Source organism: Scardinius erythrophthalmus (assembly GCF_964197995.2).
Source record: "Scardinius erythrophthalmus genome assembly, chromosome: 23".
Lineage (NCBI taxonomy): Eukaryota > Metazoa > Chordata > Actinopteri > Cypriniformes > Leuciscidae > Scardinius > Scardinius erythrophthalmus.
The window spans coordinates 7,651,658-7,673,435 of NC_138243.1; the positions used below are offsets into that span (position 1 = coordinate 7,651,658).

Below are 21,778 nucleotides of genomic sequence, written 5' to 3' on the forward strand. Positions count from 1 at the left end.
ACCTGAGAAACCAGGCATAGATGGATGGATGGATGGATGGATAGATAGATGGACGGGCGGATAGATGGATATTATAGATGGATAGATGATGTATATGGATGGATGGATGGATGGATGGATGGATGGATCAATGTATGGATGGATGGATGGATGGATAGATCTATGTATGGATGGATGGATGGACGGATGGATGGATAGATCTATCTATGTATGTATGGATGGACGGATGGATGGATAGATCTATGTATGGATGGATGGACGGATGGATGGATGGATGGATGGATGGATGGATGGATGGATGGATGGATGGATGGATGGATGGATGGATGGATGGATGGATGGATGGATGGATAAAGATGGATGGATGGATGGATGGATGGATTGATATATATGTATGTATGGATAGATAGATGGACGGGCGGATAGATGGATAATGGACATGGCTGGATGATGGATAGATGGATATTATAGATGGATGGATATGGATGGATATGGATGGATGGATGGATGGATGGATGTAGATGCAGTAAAACTGCAGATTTTAGAGTGGGCCTTTATTGTGGCCAGCCTAAGGCACACCTGTGCAATAATCATGCTGTCTAATCAGCATCTTGATATGCCACACCTGTGAGGTGGATGGATTATCTCGGCAAAGGAGAAGTGCTCACTAACACAATTTAGACAGATTTGTGAACAATATTTGAGAGAAATAGACCTTTTGTGTCTTAGATCTTTGAGTTCAGCTCATGAAAAATGGGGGCTAAAACAAAAGTGTTGCGTTTATAATTTTGTTCAGTGTAGATGGATGGATATAGATGGATATAGATGGATGGATAAATAGATGGACAGACAGATAGAAAGATCAAACCTCTACAGCAAAACATTTATTTTTACAGTGTTTATTTTTATAAATTAAATCAATGATAATTGAAAATAGAAAATGTCCTTAAATTTAACAAACAAAAGTTATCATTTTTTAATTGGCAATCCACAAAATCTAATAATAATAATAATAAAGAAATATGTAAACCAAAAATTAGATGAGAGAAATATTTTTTGTGTGTTTTCCTTGACTTGTTTCCTCTCACTGCTCCTGCTTCACTGCTCCCTCGCTCTCAGTGCTGAACTGAATCAACTCACTCTTTTCCTGAGGCTGGGACAAACTGATGCTTGTTTTCAATCATCTTTATACCAATTGATGTTTTCTTTGACAGATTTAAATAACTTTTGGTTTGAAATTCCAAAAACCACATGTTAACAGTTTTATATAACATTAGTATCAATAATAGTGGTGTGATGAGTTAAAAGACTTCTTTAGAGTGACATGATATAGTCTAATTAGTCTAAACTGTTTGATTTCTGGGCTATTGAATGAATCCGGCTTGGCATGGGATCTTTGCTTCATGCTGTATCAATAACAACACTTCTGTCAAACGGTGCTGTTGATCCACAGGCATGAACTAACCTCCAACTCAAGATGACACTACTGGGCAAACAGCTGCTTTATATGCCTCTCTGAAAGAATTCAATAAATTCCACTTAAACTTGTCTGATGAACTTGATTTGATGGGCCACATTCAGAGACCTTTAAACAACAGTGATTCAATTCAGTGCCATTCACAACCGAAGAGATAGTCCTGTTTATTGTGATATTACTGAACTGTAATTCATTCGTTTGCATTAAGTCTTCATGTAAAGCCCTTCAAATAAAGTATCCCTCCAGGATAAAGTGTATAAAATTTTTATTTATATACATACAGTACAATACTGCATGTAATCTGACCAGGGCTGAGTAAAGGCCAACTATCATCGCAATTTCCATTGAACTCTATTGGTAACTTGCGACCATAGTTGGCTTTGGGAAACGCACCCCAGATTTGATGTTTGACCTTTGACCCTACAGACGGATGAGGTGTTCCTAGAGGCACAGATCCAGAACATCACTACGTCCCCAATGTTCATGGAGAAAGTGTCTCTGGAACCTTCTATGATGTACAACGTGACTGAGCTCAACGCTGTGTCCTCTGTGGATGAGAGGTGAGCCTCACTGTTACTGTTGAGGTGTTTGTGTTCTACACTACCAGTCAAACGCTTTGGGGAAGTATATTTATATATATTTTAAAGAAATTCAAACTTTTATTCAGTAAGGATGCATCAAAAGCGACCATAAAGTGATCGTAATATTTCAATTATTGATCTTGAACTTTCTATTCACCAAAAAAATGTATCAGGGTTTCCTCAAAATATGAAGCAGCACAACTGATTTCAACATTGATAATAATCATAAATGTTTCTTGAGCATCAAATCATCATATTAGAGTGATTTCTGAAGGATCATGTGACACTGAAGACTTGAGTAATGATGCTGAAAATTCAGCTTTGATCACAGGAATAAACTACATTTTAACGTGCAGTATATTCACATAGAAAAGTTTTTTTTAATTAATGATTATATTGCACAATATTACTGTTTTTACTGTATTTTTGATCAAATAAATTGGTGAACATGAGACTTTTTTCAGAAACATTACCAGTTTCACTCAATCCAAACATTTGAACAGTAGTGTAGGTTTATAAAAGATTGTATTGGGTTCAGTACAGTTTTCATGATTGTTTTAATTTGTGACGTGCTGTAGATTGGCACAGAAAATAATGTTAACTTGTATGATGTTGACATTTTGTAAAAACAAATAAAAATCATATTTACAGTTAAATACAGTTCAAATGCGTACTGTTTCAAACACTTGAGACTAGTGTGACAAAATTACATCCAATCTTTCAACTCTCGCTATTCCAAAAACACAAACCACACAAATCTGCTTTTAAACCCTCTGAAACGTCTCGCCTCATAGACTTCTATTGTAAGTGCATCACTGTAAATGACACGATTGTTTGCTTTTATAAACTGAGGGACATTTCTTTGGTAATTGACAGCACGTCACAGTTGTTGTTAATAGAGTTGTTAATAAAGGAATAGTTCACTTCAAAATGAAAATTCTGTCATCATTAACTCACCGTCAAGTTGTTTCAAACCTGTATGTTTCTTTCCTCTGTTGAACACAAAAGAAGATATTTTGAAGAATGTCAGTAGCCAGACAGTTGATGGACCCAGAGGTGTAAAATACTTGAGTAATTTTACTTGATTACTGTACTTAAGTATTATTTTGGGGGATTTTTACTTTACTTGAGTACAATTAAAAATCAGTACTTTTACTTTTACTTAATTACATTTTTTAAGAAAAAAAAAGTACTTTTTACTCCTTACAATTTTATTTACAGTCAAAAAGTACTTCTTTTTTGGAGATCACTTCATTCTATTTTTCCTTGCTATTACCAAACCAATTGAATTGCGCTGATGCCTAGTTTAATTAAGTTTAGTGTCTAATTTAATGAGATTTGTTTTCACATTTCACCAAATTGGTCAGACATGTTCATTGGTCCTTTGGAAGTGACGTCATGTCGCATCTATTACCACAATGCACAGCACCTTGACCTAGAAATTAGAGAAATTATAACAGTCATTCTCAGGGGGGCAATCCAGCAGCCGAAGAGCGTACCACCCCCGGGGGCCGCCATTGGCTAACAAGCCATCACCTGCTGTTAGCATTCCATTGACTTCCGTTCATTTTGGTAGGAGTGTAACAGTTCACAAAATTCACGGTTCGGTTCGATACGATACACTTGTGTCACGGTTCGGTTCGGTACGGTTCAATACAGCAAAACGAAAGAAATGCCAGAGAAATTTCCTTGATTACATTTTTTTATTTTTTTATTAAAACTAACATCATAAAGTATGATTTTTTTTTACTTTGAGCAATTCTGGAGCTATAATTGACTCTTCTTAGGAGCATATAAAACAAAACAGCTCCTTGGAAAAAATTAAATTTAATATTGTAGTAGTTATAAACAAAGGTTTATTTTAGTTCAGATTAACATTTGAGGGCAGCAATTGTATTCATAATGTCAAAATAAAACCGATGTAATGGCATTGATTGGCATTCAATGGCATTGTAGCCTACTATTCCTGCCAAACTTCCATGGTTGCAGTTAGTGTAACTACAGTAAATCCATGGTGAATGTTGCTGATCTGTGGACACTGGATAGTTCATTCATGGCACAATGTTTCTTCCTGGTTTCCACGTCAGCGCTGTTTGATCCGTTAATAATGGAGAAATGTGAATGTTTCTCACTAGATCTCGCAGCGATGTTATTACTTCTGTGGCGAATTCAAATGCTTTCTTTACTGGATATCTTATTAGCGCAGTGTCGCTTGATCAAGATCGGCTCGCGCTGCTTTGGTTCAAACTGATAAACGGCCCTTCAACCACACAATAACGAGCAGTTTCGTTCCTCTTGCATTACGTTTGCCATTTGATGTTGGGAAATGTTGTGGTCGTGCCGGCGTCTCTTACATTATGAGCGCGCCTGCCACGTGCAACACGCCTACATTTGAAATAACGAAATTTTGGTCGGCAGGAAAAATGGTCCAACGAACCGAACCGTTCTACGAATACGTGTATCGTTACACACCTACATTTTGGAGTCACTTTGACAGCGAATAACTTTACATCTGAGGCGTTTGAAGACTCCATTTGTCCATTGTTTATGGTCCAAAATCAGCCACAGGATCAAGAGCACCAGTGGCTGTACCTTAGCGAATTCTTTTCTTTTAGTGGTAAAAGCATGTTTAGTTGATTGTTTAAAGAATGTTGCATATAGGCATTAGATAGTAGTCTTATAGTTTGATAAATAAATACAATTAAATACAAACAGTTCAAAAGCAGGATAAAACCTTGTATGTGGTTCATTCACTTCATGATTTTAGAGATTAAAAGCTTAAACAAGAATCTCTAGTTTTCATTCTTGCTATTACTTTTACTTCTTTAATACTCAAGTAAAATTTTAATGTGGTACTTTTTTTACTTTTACTCGAGTACGATTCTGGCCAGATACTTTTACTTTTAATTGAGTAAAATTTTCCCTCAGTACTTGTACTTTCACTTGAGTAACATTTTTTTGTACTTTTTACACCTCTGGATGGACCCCATTGACTTATTATCAAATATCTTCTTTTGTGTTCAACAGAGGAAAGAAACATACAGGTTCGAAACAACTTGAGGGAGAGTAAATGATCATATAACTTTAGTTTTTAAGTCAATTTCCTTTAAGCTGAACTGAAACCAGAAGATTCCTGTTAATAGTTGAAACTTTAATGTTCTTTTGTGTAACCTTGTAGAGTTAAAGTGTGGTCACATGAGCAAAATTTGGGCTTCATTTCGTGGACAGAAAAGGCCCATTGTCTATTGTCAAAAGAGTAGTGATGTATAAAGCACAGCTCGCACAGAAGTCGCTTTCTGTTGGTCAACATGGGGAATTCATGCCACCAACTTGAACCAAAATTCCCAATCGTGTTCACTTCCTATTGAAATGATGTTTGCTAAACAGCTGTAAATGTTACAGCAACTGACTTGTTGACATCATTGAACTTATGCGTAACTTTTTTTTTGGATTTCCGCAGCGAGTCGACGTTTGGGAAGATGTCGTATCTGCAGCCCTTGGACACGAGGCAGTATTTGTACTGTTTGAAGCCCAAGCCAGAGTTTGCGGAGAAGGCCGGGGTCATCAAGGGGGTGACGGTGATCGGCAAACTAGACATTGTGTGGAAAACCAACCTCGGGGAGAGAGGGCGTCTACAGACCAGCCAGCTGCAGAGAATGGTACAGTGCCCAGTCACTATAGTTAATCCAATGATCTACAACACAAATCTGTATGTTACACATTCAGGCCTTCTCTTCTAGGCTCCTGGTTACGGTGACGTCAGGCTTTCCCTCGAGTTCATCCCAGACACGGTCAACCTAGAGGAGCCCTTCAACATCACCTGTAAAATCACCAACTGCAGGTCAGAGCAGGGCTGAGAGCCTGTCAGGTTACACATGAACTCTGTGGGTTTTAACCGCTGGTGTTCCCGTTGTCAGTGAGAGGACCATGGATCTGGTTCTGGAGATGTGTAACACGCGCTCCGTCCACTGGTGTGGGGTGTCCGGCAGACAGCTGGGTAAACTCAGCCCCAGCGCCTCGCTGTCCATTCCTCTCAGGCTCCTGTCGTCCGTCCAGGGCTTACAGGTACGCTCCAGCAGGCCCGAGGCTGCATTATGATATTTCAATGGGCTTTTCATTGGATGTATTGCAGAGTCGGGCAAAATTTGCTACTTTAACTCAAATTCAGTTTAGCGATATTTAGTAATTTGGCATGTAATGCAAGGGGCCAATCATAACAGCAGTCATTTACAGACAGGCTTGTCTTAACCCTCTGGTGCTCTTCGCGCGTCATAAATGACCGAATTTTTATTTTGTCAATAAAATGAATGTACTATATTTTAGTTTGATAATGTTTTTATTTAATATTTTGTATTTTTAGGGATTTTTTTTTTAATACTAGATTATATTTACGCTGCATTTATAATCCATTTATTCACTTTTTGAGCATAGACCTGGAAATTAAATGTCCAACTTAAACTGTCGTACATCTTGAAGTTAAAGACTTAAAGGGATAGTTCACCCAAAAATGAAAATTCTGTCATCATTTACTCTCCCTCAAGTTGTTCCAAACCTGTATGACTTTCTTTCTTCTGCTGAACACAAAAGAAGGTTGGTAATTAAACAGTTGCTGGTCCCCGTTGACATCCATAGTATTTTTTTTTCCTACTATGGAAGTCAATGGGGTCCATCAGTCGTTTGGTTACCGACTTTCTTCAAAATATCTTCTTTTGTGTTCAGCAGAAGAAAGAAAGTCATACAGGTTTGGAACAACTTGAGGGAGAGTAAATGATGACAGAATTTTCATTTTTGGGTGAACTATCCCTTTAAGTTTGATCTATTTTCAAAGACGACACTTGGCAGATTATTGCGGAAGTGAAAAACAGTGAAGTGAACTTAAAAAAAAAAAGTGAACTTAAAAAAGTAACAGAATTTTATGTGTATTGCTATGAAAGATGCACAAAGTAATATTTTCAATTTTTATATGAAATATTTTCAAAATCACGTTTTGCTCTAAAACTGCAAGAAAATCAAAGCCAAAAATCTAAACAAGTTGTGCTCCAAATTTGACATTGATATCTAAAAAAAAAGGAGCTTTCAGTCAGATTTTGTGTGGCTGCACTCCCAAAATGACCAAGATTACCAAGTTTCGTACCATTCCAATGAAGTAAAAAAATGTAAATTTAAAAAGAATTGACTAGAGCACCAGAGGTACGGTAGCAAAAATGAAATGAATGATGATGCAGGATCCATGATACATCTATGTCATTTCTTTTAGAGCATATCAGGACTGAGGCTGACGGATACTTTCCTGAAAAGAACGTATGAATATGATGACATCGCACAGGTCTGCGTGGTGTGTCCTTACACGAGTCCTGAGAGTTGAACCCTTGTGGCATTTTGCACTGTCTGTGTCAATGGATCAACTTCCCATCTGTTCTGCATCTATTAATATAACACCTTTTGCTCTTTACCTTTAAGGTTGTTGTTTTAAAATGTCATTTTTAAAGCCCTTAATCATGATTTTAACTGTCAATGTAAATAAAATGTCAATTAAAAATCAGCTGCTAAAACATTTATAAGGTTTGCTTTACAAAAGTGTGTTGTTCTGGTGGCCGACAAGCAAATATCATAATGTTTCGCCACAAAATATCGACAGAATGATTTCAAGACACATTTATTAACATTGTTTTTTGACAAAACATTATACTGCTCTGTGTTTTATAAGCATATTACATAGGCTTCAATCACTCATCTGACTGCAAATATCAGATCATGGAGCATGCAAAAGAAAATTGCAAATGCTGAGATTATAAATATGCTTATTATAGCAACATTTTGTTGTCATTACCAGTGAATAAAATGGCTAAACAAACAGATCTGGTGAAGCATCTGATATAGTGATTACCACACACAAATGTCTCTTGTTCCTAAAACGAACAGAATATGTTGTAAAAAATAATCAGAATGCGTTAAAGGGTTAGTTCACGCTAAATGACAGCTGTCCTCATTTATTCACCCTCACGTCCTTCCAAACAATGAGTCAATTGTCATTTTAGCAGAGAACTATTCTTATACGATGCCCTCAGACGTTAGTAACATGGCCCCGAATCTAGTTAATAGGCATAAACATATGATCAATCATTCGTTTAGTAAAATAAAGTCAACTCTGATGTGTCATAACCAGCTACATTCATAAAGAGGACTGAAACATTATCTACACAGACAAACACAAAGAAACCTAAGAGAATGTTCTGTGTATAAGGTGATTTTAGATGTCTCTTCCCTCCTGACGTCTCCGTATAAAGTGCCATTCCCTCCATCCCGGGTTCGATTCAATAGAAGAATGAATTTAACGATTGCACTCACGTCTCTTTTTCCGCCCGCCCTCCTCTGATTCTTGATCCTGCATAGACCAGATTTATAGTTTTCATTATTCTGCAGGACACACGGGTGCTTGAACATAAAAGTCCTGTCCGTGGAATATACTTACAGCAGTGTAAATGTTATAGGAAAATCCCTGCCAGTGATAAGAGCACTGGGAAAATGTCCAACACAGGCTCACTGGGAAAACGGATGTATATCATTGGCACATTTCACAACTATTTTTAAAGTGAAATGTCAAGCGAGTCAGTTATATCTGAAACAAATGACTGTGAATCTGGTTGTCGGTTGTTGTACGTATCGCGGCAGTTCGGAAATACAATGTCCGGTGAGTGGCGCTAAAAGGGTTAATGCTCGATCGCATTTGAAAATAATATACCGCCAACACTAAACCCGACAAACATGAGATTAAAGCAGCCATGCCAGTTGAAGCTCTTTTATTGTGACTTGTATTCGAGCGCTTCACATCACAAGTGCAATGCTGTATCGGGTGAGCTATCAAGAAAGTTATTAGTTTTAGTGCTCGATGGTAAAAGTGTTTCGAGGTCATAGCATTCTTTGGCGCAAGGAACCATGTGAAAATAAGTGTTTTATTAATCGATAATCTGCCAATGTAATCATAATTTATGTGAAAAGGAATAAGTTGTTGGTCTTTTACTGCCACTAGTTTTCATTTCAGCTGGAAACTGAATGGCACAAGTCTCAAACTGAGCACCACAGCTCAGTAAGACAGAAGTGACAGTAAAGAGAGTGAGTGTGCAGTTTAAACAGGATGACCTGCTGGGATCAGGAGTGTTCCTCGGCGCTGCCGCTGAAGGAGCGACTCCGTATGTGGTTCCTCAGCTGTTCGATCAGCTCTGGATTCTGCTGCTGGATCTGCTGGGCGAACTGCTGTCCACTGAGAGAAACGTCAGCAAACACTCCTAGTTTATGAGCCACATCAAAACATCCTGCCACGTTTGTAATTCTGCTCGGTGCCTCTGGCGTATATTATACACATCACCTCTGAATATCTATGCACCACATAATTCTTAAAACCTGCCGTGGAACACATGTCCCGTCAATCAGATGTCAAAGAGAAGATGCTCACGCTTCAATGAGACTGGATATGTCAGATAATCCTCCCACTCCTGCGGCAGGTCCGCCCACTGCGTTAGACATCATGCCCGACATGCTGGTTTTGGACAGTAAATCACAAACACACCTGGTCATGACTTTTTTAAATATAGCGTGTGTATCTGTTGCAGGATTACAGGGTTCGTACAGATACAGTAAAAAGAAATTCAAGGACTTCAGATATGAGGTTTCCAAAATATATATTTTGAATACAAAGTTTATAATTGCTATTATTGTTCAATAAATAATGTTTTCTATTATAATGTTGGTCTATAAAAGGTCTTATGGGGCTTTATCAGACGGGCTGCGGTGTTCATTTTGCGTGAAAAGTTTGCATTTGTGCCTTTTTGAAAAAATTAAGTTTCATATATATATTGTATTTAAATAAGTCAAGCACTTTTCAAGTACCTCTTCATAAATATGGCTATTTTCAAGGGTTTTCCAGGACTTACATTTTTAAAAAGTCAAATTAAAGTACTTTAAGCACCTTGTACGAACCCTGTTTTTGGCTGTATGAAGGGATAGTTCATCCAAAAAACTTTTGTTCGTGTGTGTTTGTAGCGTGAGAACAAACCTCATCGGTTCACATACGTCAAGAAAGTACGTTTGAGTTTTGTTTACCATATTTGATGTACTCTATGTACGTGCATTGATCAATTAAGATAAGAAGGCTTAATAAAAGCCTAAAATCTGTTCATCATATTAAAGGGATAGTTCACCCAAAAATGAAAATTCTGTCATCATTTACTCTCCCTCAAGTTGTTCCAAACCTGTATGATTTCCTTTCTTCTGCTGAACACAAAAGAAGATATTTTAAAGAAGGTTGGTAATTAAACAGTTGCTGGTCCCCATTGACATCCATAGTATTTTTTTTCCTACTATGGAAGCAGTGTTGTGTGTAACGCGTTACAAAGTAACGCGTTACAGTAACGTAACTACTTTTTCGGGTAAAAAGTAGTGTAACGCGTTACTACAAAAAATTTGGTAACGAAACGTAGTTCCTTTTTCAATTCGGCGCAACGTTACTTTTCCCATGGATATATTTGACAGCGACACTGCCTCCGCTGCGCGCTTGAGAGAAGAGAACGGTTGAGATCTGAAGAGAACGATTTAGTTTCATATTTATGTTTAAATTAAATAAAATAACAGTTTTGTGTGGAGACATGATTTTGACCACTTTATTAAGTTTGTTTTTGTAGAAAACCTGTATTTAAAGTGAATTTCGTTTTGTATTAATTGTATCTTAATTTTAATAAATGTTTTATCAATCAATTGCCTGAATTTAATAAGAAGTAAATTAAAGAAAACTATTTAGTTTCATATTTATGTTTAAATGAAATAAATAAATAAATAATTTAACCTATGTTGATTATATGAAAAGTGAAAAGCATGAGTAAGATCATAATTTTGTGCAATATATCGGGAGATAAATGGAGTGGGCAGACATGATTTAGACCACTTTATTAAGTTTGTTTTTGTAGAAAGACTTTCTTTAAAACGAATTTCGTTGAGTATTAATTGTATCTTAATTTTAATCAATGTTTTACCAACCAATCAATTGCCTGAATTTAATAAATAAGTAAATATGGCATGCAAAATAATCATGACGGCACCAGCGCGTGAACTGGAGCTCGTCTCCATACTGTAAATGAACCGAAACTCAGATAAGCTATACTTGTCTCACAGACCTGAGAAATATATAGAAAGCTTGAATATGTGTACTTTTAAACAAAATATATTTTTTCTCTCAAAATCTCTTTTTTTTCTCCTACTCCCTTAGAGTGAGTCGTATGTCTGAAAACTAAGCTTATATCTTCTATATCATTTTTGTCCTATGCTATCAAGACGCGATTCGCACCGGTGTTAGAGAGCAGGAGCGCTTTATTGGCTGTTGCCGAAATTTAAAGTTCGGTGGATAGGGGGAGCGGAGCGGAGAGAAGTGACGCGGGCGCGCTGCTCATCGCGGAGTGTCGCACTCTACCCCATGATGCAGAGCCGGCTGAGAATAAAAGTTGCCGCACACAGCAGCGCCAATGAGAAGGACTTTTTTTCTTTCGAAATTGATACTATTTTTTATAATAAAGAGCACAAAATAATTACCTGTTATGTCCTCCATTGTATAACTTTATGTCTACATATTTAGGAACAGATATTGGGTTCTGCCCAAAGTCAAGCAACATAAAAGTAACGTAATAGTAACGAGTACCGTAAAAAGTTACTTTCCAAATGGGGTAACTAAGTAAAGTAACGGATTACTTTTTTAAAAAGTAACGAGTAACGAGCAAACACTACTTTTTAAAAGTAACTTCCCCAACACTGTATGGAAGTCAATGGGGTCCATTAGTCGTTTGGTTACCGACTTTCTTCAAAATATCTTCTTTTGTGTTCAGCAGAAGAAAGGAAATCATACAGGTTTGGAACAACTTGAGGGAGAGTAAATGATGACAATTTTCATTTTTGGGTGAACTATCCCTTTAAGTGATTGTACTGCTGGAACAAATTGCCTAATAACACTATTGTTCAAAAGTTGACAAAGAAGTGAAAGTCATTTATTTAGAACTTTCTATTTGTCAAAGAAACATGGAAAAAATTGTATCATGGTTTAAACTAAAGAATTGAGAAACTGCTCAATTCATTGTTCACGTACGTTCTGGAGCTGGGAAATGTTGCTTGTGTAGACTTTCAATGGATGGACAAAAATGATGTCAGAATATAAAAAATATATCCAAAAGATGAACAAAAGTCATACAGGTTTGGAACGACATAAGGGTGTGTACATGATGACAGAATTGTCACTTTTGAGTGAACTAACCCTTCAAATGAATTGAAAGATTTAATAGACCTTTCTCACAATAACCGGAAATACGTAATCGTTGTGGAAGCGGAGTTCTTGTCAAGCGCCAACACACCAGAAAAACATAAACGCGGGCAAGTTTAAAATGGATCAAAGAGTCTACACAACTTCATTAACGGATTTGCCAAATATTACATTTGCTGATGTGACGACTCGTGGAGGAAAACTCTGTCACCAAAAAGAAAAAACGAAATAAAGGGTAAAAAAATTTCCACACGGAATTTGTCCATAAACATCAAGGTAAATAGAGAGCGAGGCTAACTGTTACTGAACTGTTAACTAAAATGACGCATCATTAGAGTGTCAATAGCTCTTGCTAGTTGCTTGCGCCATTTGTTTATGTTGCCTTGACTGGGGAGGAAGTAGATTACCACGACGATTGTGCATTTCCGGTCACAAATACGGAAGTTGTGAGAAAGGTCTATTTGGAAGCACAAACGTGCAAGAGTTGATTTATTTAAACTCACAGCTGTTGCACCTGCTGGTTTTGCATCACACTGGCAGCCTATAGAGCAAAAGAGAGAGTGTTTGAGTGGATACAAACATCAGATTTAAAGAATACATGACAGTGACATTGTAAGATTACTGTTTTAGATCCAATAAATACAGCCTTGGTGGCCAAAGAGACTCTTTCCGACAGACTCCAAACGTTTAAACGATAAAAAATGTAGCCTTTCAATTCCTTGAAAATGGACTAACATATTGATGGAGTTTTTGTCTGATAAAATGCTCTGCACTATATTCTGCAGAGCAGTCCTGTATGGTAATGCTCCAAACATAGCCATAGGCTCTTTAAGTAGCATAATCAATGCCTAGAGCATATCAAATTCATCTTTCTTGAGTTCTTCCTTCCTCTACAGCAAGGCAGTCTCACCCTGCATTAGATTTGGTGCATTTAGGTCTTAAAAGTCTGTTCTTTTTATGAAATTGTCCCAATTTCTAGACTGCTGCAGTGTGCTAGAAACCCCACGCTCCCCTCAGTCTGATTCAAGCGACTGGCCCTTTAACTCTGGCATGGGTCGCGTTCCAGACAGATGAAAGGGGTCGCAGGGTCGATTTATGACCCGTTTCATAAATACTATTAACAGAGAAATGCGAAACCACACACTTGCGCATACCATGCTAATGAAAGCGGGGTTATTGATGAGGCTGGCCATGTCAAACCCCAGTCCTGTGGCCGTCTGTGAGAACACATGTAAAAGCTAATGTTAGGAGTTATTATTGGCTAGTTCTCATATTTAATAACTCAACTGGGATACTCAATACACATTCATTAAAAACTAAGATAGACTGAAGTCGTTCATAAGGTGGATCAAACTACATACGACAGCAGCTTCTTCTACTCACAGGACTGGATGCTTCTTTTTGTTTCTGCTCTGCGATCTTTAGGTTGGATTTGTAGGTGTCGTTTTCAGGATCTAACACCAGAGCCTTATTAAAATAAGATATCGCTTCTGGATACTTGCTCATAGAAGTTAGTGCCAATCTATAATCATAAAAAGATCAAAGAAGATAAAAGTAATGTAATTTTGTAAATTAATAACTGTGACATACTGGTTACTTTTAAAATATTTTAGATTAACTTTTCAAATCTGTTGAATAACTCAGCAGAGATGGGAATCAAAAGGAATGCATTTATTCTGGTTTCTGATTCATCTGAGGATGCTAGTAATGATTTCATTTATGATTTTCAGCACTTTTAAGGAATCGCCCTCGCCACTATAACTATATTTACTATATACTTCCTAACTATATATTAAACAGGAAAAAAGTACAGTTGTAACCAAATATTCAAGACTTTGGGGATAACTCATGAGAGTGATTCATTTAATTATCATGAAACTGATTCATTTTATATTCATGAGAGTGATTCATTTAATTATCATGAAACTGATTCATTTAATATTCATGAGAGTGATTCATTTAATGCTCATGAAACTGATTCATTTAATGCTCATGAAACTGATTCATTTAATGCTCATAAAACAGATTAATTTAATGCTCATGAAACTGATTCATTTAATATTCATGAGAGTGATTAATTTAATGCTCATGATATTAACAGATTTATTTCATGCTCAAGAAACTGATTCATTTAAAGCTCATGGCACTGATTAATTTAATACTCATGAAACTGATTCATTTAATGCTCAATAAAACAGATTCATTTAATGCTCATGAAACTGATTCATTTAATGCTCATGGCACTGATTAATTTAATACTCATGAAACTGATTCATTTAATGCTCAATAAAACAGATTCATTTAATGCTCATGAAACTGATTCATTTAATGCTCATGGCACAGATTCATTTAATACTCATGAAACTGATTCATTTAATGCTCATGGCGCAGATTAATTTAATGCTCATGGCACAGATTCATTTAATGCTCATGGCACAGATTCATTTAATACTCATGAAACTGATTAATTTAATGCTCAATAAAACAGATTCATTTAATACTCATGAAACTGATTCATTTAATGCTCATGGCGCAGATTAATTTAATGCTCATGGCACAGATTCATTTAATGCTCATGGCACAGATTCATTTAATACTCATGAAACGGATTAATTTAATGCTCATAAAACGGATTAATTTAATGCTCATGGCACAGATTCATTTAATACTCATGAGACTGATTCATTTAATTCTCATGAGACTGATTCGTTTAATTCTCATGAAACTGATTCATTTAATGCTCATAAAACAGATTCATTTAATGCTCATGAGACTGATTCATTTAATGCTCATGAGACTGATTCATTTAATGCTCATGGCACCGATTCATTTAATGCTCATGGCACCGATTCATTTAATGCTCATGAGACTGATTCATTTAATGCTCATGAGACTGATTCATTTAATGCTCATGAGACTGATTCATTTAATGCTCATGAGACTGATTCATTTAATGCTCATGAAACTGATTCATTTAATGCTCATGAGACTGATTCATTTAATGCTCATGAAACTGATTCATTTAATGCTCATGGCACTGATTCATTTAGCTCATGAAACTGATTCATGTAATTCCATTAAATTATATTAACAGAACTTTTGATTTTAATAATGTATTAGTAAATGCTGAAATTGAAATTATTAAGATTAATAAATGATTAAGTATTATTTTTCGTTGTTAGTTCATGTTAACCAATGTAGTTAACTAATGTTACCAATATAAACTTCTATAATATTTATAAATTATATCTAATATTTGTTTTATTTTATTTCAGCCTTATTTCAATGAATGAAAATGATTTTTGATAGTTTAATTTTAGTTGCAGTTACAATAACAACACTGACGGTTATACCACAATAATTAAACCATCTCACCCCATTCTGCCATAAGCTTTACTGTACGAAGGGTCGATGGCGATCGCTCGTTCACAGTCTCTCGTAGCCTCTGTGTAGTTTCCAAGTTTACTATGTGCCGCAGCCCTGAGAGAGAACAACCCCATCAGTCAACACCAACACACCAACACATCCTTCTTTATGAGTGACGCATTCTCACAGTGTGATATCGAAACGTTCACCTGTTACAGTAGTAGACTGCATTTCTTTGGTCCAACTCAATGGCTTTTGTATAACAGTCCACAGCACTGCTATAATTCTCCTCTTTCATGTGGTTATTCCCTAATAAAGAAACACAAAAGCATTTGAGCACTGGAAATGATTGATGCATTCATTATTGATCATGTTTTTATTTGCATCATCCCAATGGAACAATGTGATGACAGAACGATTAAGTTATACATTATGCATCTTGTAATATGACTCTGAGAGTGTTTTGAGTCTAAATACAGTAGGAAAGGTTGACATGCCCTCGTTTTTAAGCTGCTCAGCTCTCTCAATGTCCTCAGGAGATGGAAACGTCTCAGGTAACGTCACAATATCATTCTGGAAACAACAATTAGACAAGAAACTGTGGGAAAATGTGCGTCTAAAATCTTGCTGGTTGCATATTATGCAGAATTAAAACAACAGTAATTAAAAGCATGACAGGGTGATATGTATGAAATGTGTTTACTTTGAGGAGAGAGTTGAGGAATATCTCTCTCAGTGGCTGAGGGGCGGCGAGATGGCAGTCACTGGAGCTGATCTTGAAAGTGGTCTCGAGACACTGTACGGCAACTTGAATAGAGAATTATGCATTCATATTTTCAATTTTGTACAATTGTGTATTTGTTTAAAAAAAAACAATAACGCTATATATTAATTACATATTACAATGCTGATATGGTGGTGTTTCTTCAACAATGGTGGCCATTTATGAAGACGTTTTTTAATTTGAATGTTCTTTTAATTGTTTTATGAATATCTTAAATGTGCAATGTTTTACCATGTCTTCATCATTTATTGAAATAATTTTGAAATGTGCATACAGTATATGTACAGCTCAATTTCTAAACTGTTTCAAAAGAGTTTAACTTGGATATTCTATAAGCTTTACACTTTTATTTGGCCTCTTTCCCAACAATTAATTTGTACATTGGAAACCTTTTTTGTACTTTTGTCAGTTAATTAAAGGTTCAAGAAAATGAACAAATAACAAACTCTTGATTTTATTGATTTTATTCAAAATGTCTCAACTTTTGAGGCCCTTAAAGTGTACCTTCAATGGTAACTCTTTACAATAAGGTCCATTAGTTAACATTAGTTAACAAACTAACAATGAGCAATACATTTGCTACTGTATTCGTTCATTTTTTGTTAATGTTAGTTAATACAAATACAGCTGTTCATTGATTGTTAATGTTACTTCACAGTGCATTAACTAATGTTAACAAATACAAACTTTGATTTTAATAATGTATTAGTAAATGTTGAAATTAACTAAGATTAATAAATGCTGTAAAAGTATTGTTCATTCTTAGTTCATGTTAACTAAGGTAGTTAACTATTGAAGCTTATTGTAAAGTGTTACCCATTCAATACAATTAAGCACACTTACAAATCACAAAATGGCCACATCTGTCTGATTGTTAATCAATCTGATATATCAGGCCGCCAATGTATCACTAATAGTAATGTAATTAAACAGACAAATAAAATAGTTTGCTGTGGTGACTTTCAGAAAGTCCTTCTGATCTGACAGAGTCCAGAATCAGTCCAAAAGTAGAAAAGGCCTGTGACTTTAAATGTTTTAAACATGAGGGTGACCTACCTTCCAGGCTTTCCTGTTCATCTGAATTCAGCGAGCCACAGTGTGTCTGATCTCTGAGGAACTGCACGATAGAATATGCCAAGCGCTTTTCCACTGCCATTTTGTCTGGGAGAAACCTGAGGAAAGATTTGTTGAAAAAGGTCCTTTTCAATAGATTCAGACGTTAGAGGAAAGGTGGCATGGATGGGTCAGCTGAAAGAGGAATAATGATCTAACAAGAGACTGTACTGACAAAATATTCAATAATGTGTACATTTTGCAAGTGATATCAGCTGATTATTCTAAACATATTTAGACACATAATTAGGGGTGGGAATCAAAAATCGATTCCAAATCCAGAATCGGATACTTGTAATACAATTAAAATTTTGATTCCGCAATTTACGCAAATCAATTCCTGTGTGTATGCATTTTAATGTGATTTCAAACCATTTTCAAGCGCAAGAAGACACGAAAGAGAACTCAACTCTCGCATCGCACACTGTTTCCTTTGCGCAGACATCCAAAGCGACCTCTAGATCATTACACCTGATCACTTCATGTGTCTTCTGTGATCGGATAGCTATCCGGTCGTGAAAAGACCAGGTGTGAATGCCCTCTGAAACGCTTTCAAGATGGATGACAGATATGACAGCGCTACTGAAACACACATTGCTGCAAATTAATCTGTGTATCTCCTCAGCAAGCCAATGTGCAAACTGACGCAAATAAAACAGAAAGTAAGCTCAAAACAATCATCTTCATTAAAAGTAGTGAGACTAAATGATCTTACTGGTGCTGAATTGAAGATCGGATTTATATTCGTTTTGCGGAGATACATTTATGTGGGCAAGGGTAAATGGAACCATTTTAGCAGATCAGATAGCTATCCGATCTGTAAAAACACATGTAGATGACAAGATGTAGCCTAAACAGGCCCATATAGTGCGCGATACTGACTGAACTGTGTTCTCACACGCGTCTTCTTGCGCTTGAACGCACAAATACACACAAAAGTATGTCAAAATATCCTAGTAAACACAGTCGATTATGTCTTAATTGAACGTAAGCAAAATGCATTTGTATCAGTATACTGTATCCTGCATTAGGTTTTAAAGTGACAGCAGCCTAATATTCCTGTTACCGTCTGTGTCATTAACGTTAATCGAAGAACAAAAGAAAAAGAAAATCACTCACTGATCTTGACTGAACTTTTGTAACTTTAAAAAGGATTAATCTATATTTTATTTATAAAAAGAAAGCTATGCAGTGTTAACATTTGATTCAAATTTCTGTACCTGAACTTTATTCAGTTGTATTTTGTTTAGTGCAGTTGTTTTTGCTGTGGTATTTCTGTTAAAACCGTAGGAAAACTATAGGTTGCAGATTTTTGTTCATGGAAATCAGCTGCAACAAAAAGTTTTGCTAAACAAATATGTTATATGTAAGGGATACATATCCCTTACATATAACACTCCGCGATATCACTCCGCGATACTCCTAGCCTGGTTAAAACCAGACCATTCTCAGTAGTAACTGAGTTATGGTCTGGCAAAGCTTCATTAATAACTCATTTCCAAAGGGGCGTCACCAACGGACGTCGCTCAAATGCCTCTGGGCGCAACTGGATAGACCTAAAACCAATCAGAGCGATCGTCATTGTGTAAAGCCATATGCTGCATCCCAATTCGCCTAAGTTACACTACGCCATAAAAGTATGTACTCTTTTTTGTGAAGAAAAGGTATTTACTTTTGAATGTGTAGCAAAAAAGTAGGCAAGCTTTGGGACATACTACTTCGTCATCTTTATCTGTCGCGTGCATCCGGTCACGTAAACTGCCCTGTCAATCATCTTGTCACAGTTAAAATCCTCTATTAAATCTAATTTAATTTCCTACCGTTTCGGAGAGAAATGTAGTAGCACGTTCATCTGCCAGTGGGTCTTTCATGGAGACTGTCCTCATGTGTTTGCAATTTGAATATAATAATGCATTTAAAAGTTGAACGGACGGCGCTCAAATGCCTCTGGGCGCAATTGGATAGACCTAAAACCAATCAGAGCGATCGTCACTGTGTAAAGCCCGCCTCAACGTTTCTGATTGGTGCCACGATTTCTAGGCCATGGAAATGGGCTTGAATGAGCTCTTTGCCAGACTACTTCTCGAGCAAATCTGAATTTGCCGGAAGTTGTCTGGGTTTTCCCAGGCTACGATACTCCGCTTCGCGTCGCGGTCCTGATCAGCCTGTCGGGGTTGTATTCGCTATAACAACCGCCTCGCTCTACATTATCCCGCTTATTACATGGCTACCTACCAAATAAATCAATAATTTGACAGAAAATATTGATTTAAAAAGGAGTTTATTGATTTAAAAACGATTGTATTGCTTCCGCTAAAGAAAATAGTCCGTTCCGTCTCTACGGTTAGAATCCTGCGTCCATAGCAACGCTCTGTTTTTCATGGCAACCGTGTTATACTTCGCAGCGGTCTGATATCAAGAAATAGCACACCGCATTCTACATTAGAATTCAACCAAGCCATGTAATAAATAATTTTACTGGAATCAAATCTGGGAAATCGATAATCGGAATCGCTAAATTTCAAAGATGCCCAGCCAATTATGCTGCATGTTGTTGCAGGGGTTAATTAATTACATAACAGTCTTCTGATTTCATCAGCTTCTGCTCGTCAAAGCCACATGGCTGTGATCTGAAATATAAAACTGTTCTGGTCCCATATTGTAGACTAGCCTACATAGAATAGTTTCGTGCAGCTGTAATAGGCTATTGAGTCTCTTATGCATGTCCCTGGATAACAAAAGCCAAAACACATGATGCAGTTATGATGTAATAATGACAAAGGCATCAAAATTCGCCCTACAACATGAAATATCATTTAGCCTGATGTATATTTAAGAATAAACCCATTGTTAGGTAGATCAGCAGTAGCCTGTGCATCACAGATGGTCTATGTTTACACTGGTTTACACAGATGAGATTGCAGGAGGTTGGGCAATGGCTGAAGACATTCGCAGTTTAATTAACGGACAGAAAGAGAAACCTTTGCAAACGCAAGTCTCTGATACACGTCAAGACTCATATCATCTCATATCAGCGCACAATATCAATAACATTATAGTCTTGTGGATGCTGTGCGCGCCCCCGCCCACCTACCTGGAGAAAGTGCCCGCAGCGCTCGTTCCAGCCACAGCGTCATGAACACTCGCGTCGTGAGACTGATGATGAGGATGCGCAGCACAGCGCATGCGCCGTCGAGCCGGAAGTGGTATTGTTCAAGGACTACAATGAAGAGTTCATTGATCCTACTACGCAAAAGGCGTAAAATTATTGATATATATTTTAAATTCTATCTTTTCTTATTTATTAACTTTCAAAAAACATCAAACAGAAGTGGAGGATACATATAACATATCTTTATAAGTCTGCATGCACATATTTGCAAAAGACATTCTTTTATCTTGACCAATTTAGGCCTACATATTTTCCTGTATTTTACAAGATATTATTAAGAAAATATTAAGTTCTACAGATTACGTTTTCTGAATAAGAGATTTTTTTTCTTATTTGTAAGTAATACAATTTAGCTGTCTACATGGGGCAAAGACTTATCGAGAGAGAGAGAGAGAGAGAGAGAGAGAGAGAGAGAGAGAGAGAGAGAGAGAGAGAGAGAGAGAGAGAGAGAGAGAGAGAGAGAGAGAGAGAGAGAGAGAGAGAGAGAGAGAGTGTGTGTGTCCATTATTTCATGTGATCTATTGCACATCAAATGTGAAATTATTTTTTTTTGGCTTTTTTAGTGTGAATATGTTAGTCTTATTGTTATCTATAAACTAGTGTTTTCCAAAACAATGACAACATTCACATGTAGAAGATATAAGCATTCAAAACTCTCAATCTCTCACTTCCACCAAAATGGATCAGTGATTTTGATGACATCACTCTGCACTTCAGCTTCTCATTAGATTTTCTGTCCAATCAAATGCTCTCTAGCATCTGAATCCCCGCCCCCTACACTATAAGCTGCGGCTGAAATTGGTCACTTGTTCACACATTTACTATTTTCTACATGGTGAATGGCACATAGTGCACTATATAGGGGATAGGGAACGATTCAGACAGTGTAAATATGCTTTCCTAGCCTGGGTTTCCCCATGTTCCCTTGAGCGCAGCGCGATTTTATTCACGCTGCTAGGCAGCCTGGACACCATGGACCAGATTTTCC

General features: G+C 36.7%; 2 protein-coding genes across 7 annotated transcripts in view; one reads left to right on the plus strand and one right to left on the minus strand.

The window, feature by feature from the left end:
• The window catches only part of trappc13 (trafficking protein particle complex subunit 13), a 20,745-nt gene extending 12,840 nt beyond the window's left edge, over window positions 1-7,905 (plus strand). For both annotated transcript variants that reach the window (XM_081355177.1, XM_081355178.1), the window contains 5 exons: window positions 1,904-2,037; window positions 5,519-5,717; window positions 5,799-5,899; window positions 5,976-6,123; window positions 7,316-7,905. In XM_081355177.1, coding sequence (XP_081211303.1) covers window positions 1,904-2,037; window positions 5,519-5,717; window positions 5,799-5,899; window positions 5,976-6,123; window positions 7,316-7,423 — 690 coding nt within the window. In that variant the 3' untranslated portion in view covers window positions 7,424-7,905. The remainder of the gene's footprint in view (window positions 1-1,903; window positions 2,038-5,518; window positions 5,718-5,798; window positions 5,900-5,975; window positions 6,124-7,315) is intronic.
• On the minus strand, window positions 7,699-20,808 carry sgtb (small glutamine rich tetratricopeptide repeat co-chaperone beta). 5 transcript variants are annotated; one of them, XR_014029327.1, is made up of 13 exons: window positions 20,713-20,789; window positions 17,562-17,677; window positions 16,425-16,528; window positions 16,219-16,294; window positions 15,931-16,030; window positions 15,731-15,835; window positions 13,739-13,877; window positions 13,510-13,572; window positions 12,859-12,896; window positions 9,512-9,595; window positions 9,199-9,319; window positions 8,531-8,601; window positions 7,699-8,443 (listed from the first exon to the last, which is right to left on the minus strand). XR_014029327.1 is itself a non-coding variant. In XM_081355180.1 (12 exons), exons 2-11 carry the CDS (start codon window positions 17,659-17,661, stop codon window positions 9,208-9,210), a joined length of 921 nt encoding a protein of 306 aa, XP_081211306.1. In that variant the 5' UTR covers window positions 17,662-17,677; window positions 20,713-20,800; the 3' UTR covers window positions 7,699-8,443; window positions 9,199-9,207. The 5 variants fall into 5 exon arrangements, 3 of the variants coding, with proteins under 3 accessions (XP_081211306.1, XP_081211305.1, XP_081211307.1); XR_014029326.1 differs by having other exon boundaries at window positions 8,531-9,319; window positions 20,713-20,808; XM_081355180.1 differs by lacking the exon at window positions 8,531-8,601 and having other exon boundaries at window positions 20,713-20,800.
• Window positions 20,809-21,778: the final 970 nt, after the last annotated feature.

Excerpts from the sequence above, each read along its gene's own strand:
- sgtb (XM_081355179.1), bottom strand. The coding sequence starts at position 20,804 with ATGCGCTGTGCTGCGCATCCTCATCATCAGTCTCACGACGCGAGTGTT. Across the intron at positions 13,573-13,738 it reads AAAAAGAAGCATCCAGTCCT|ACGGCCACAGGACTGGGGTT; the intron begins GTGAGTAGAAGA and ends GTGTTCTCACAG. Across the intron at positions 12,897-13,509 it reads ACCCCGCTTTCATTAGCATG|GCTGCCAGTGTGATGCAAAA; the intron begins GTATGCGCAAGT and ends TTTGCTCTATAG.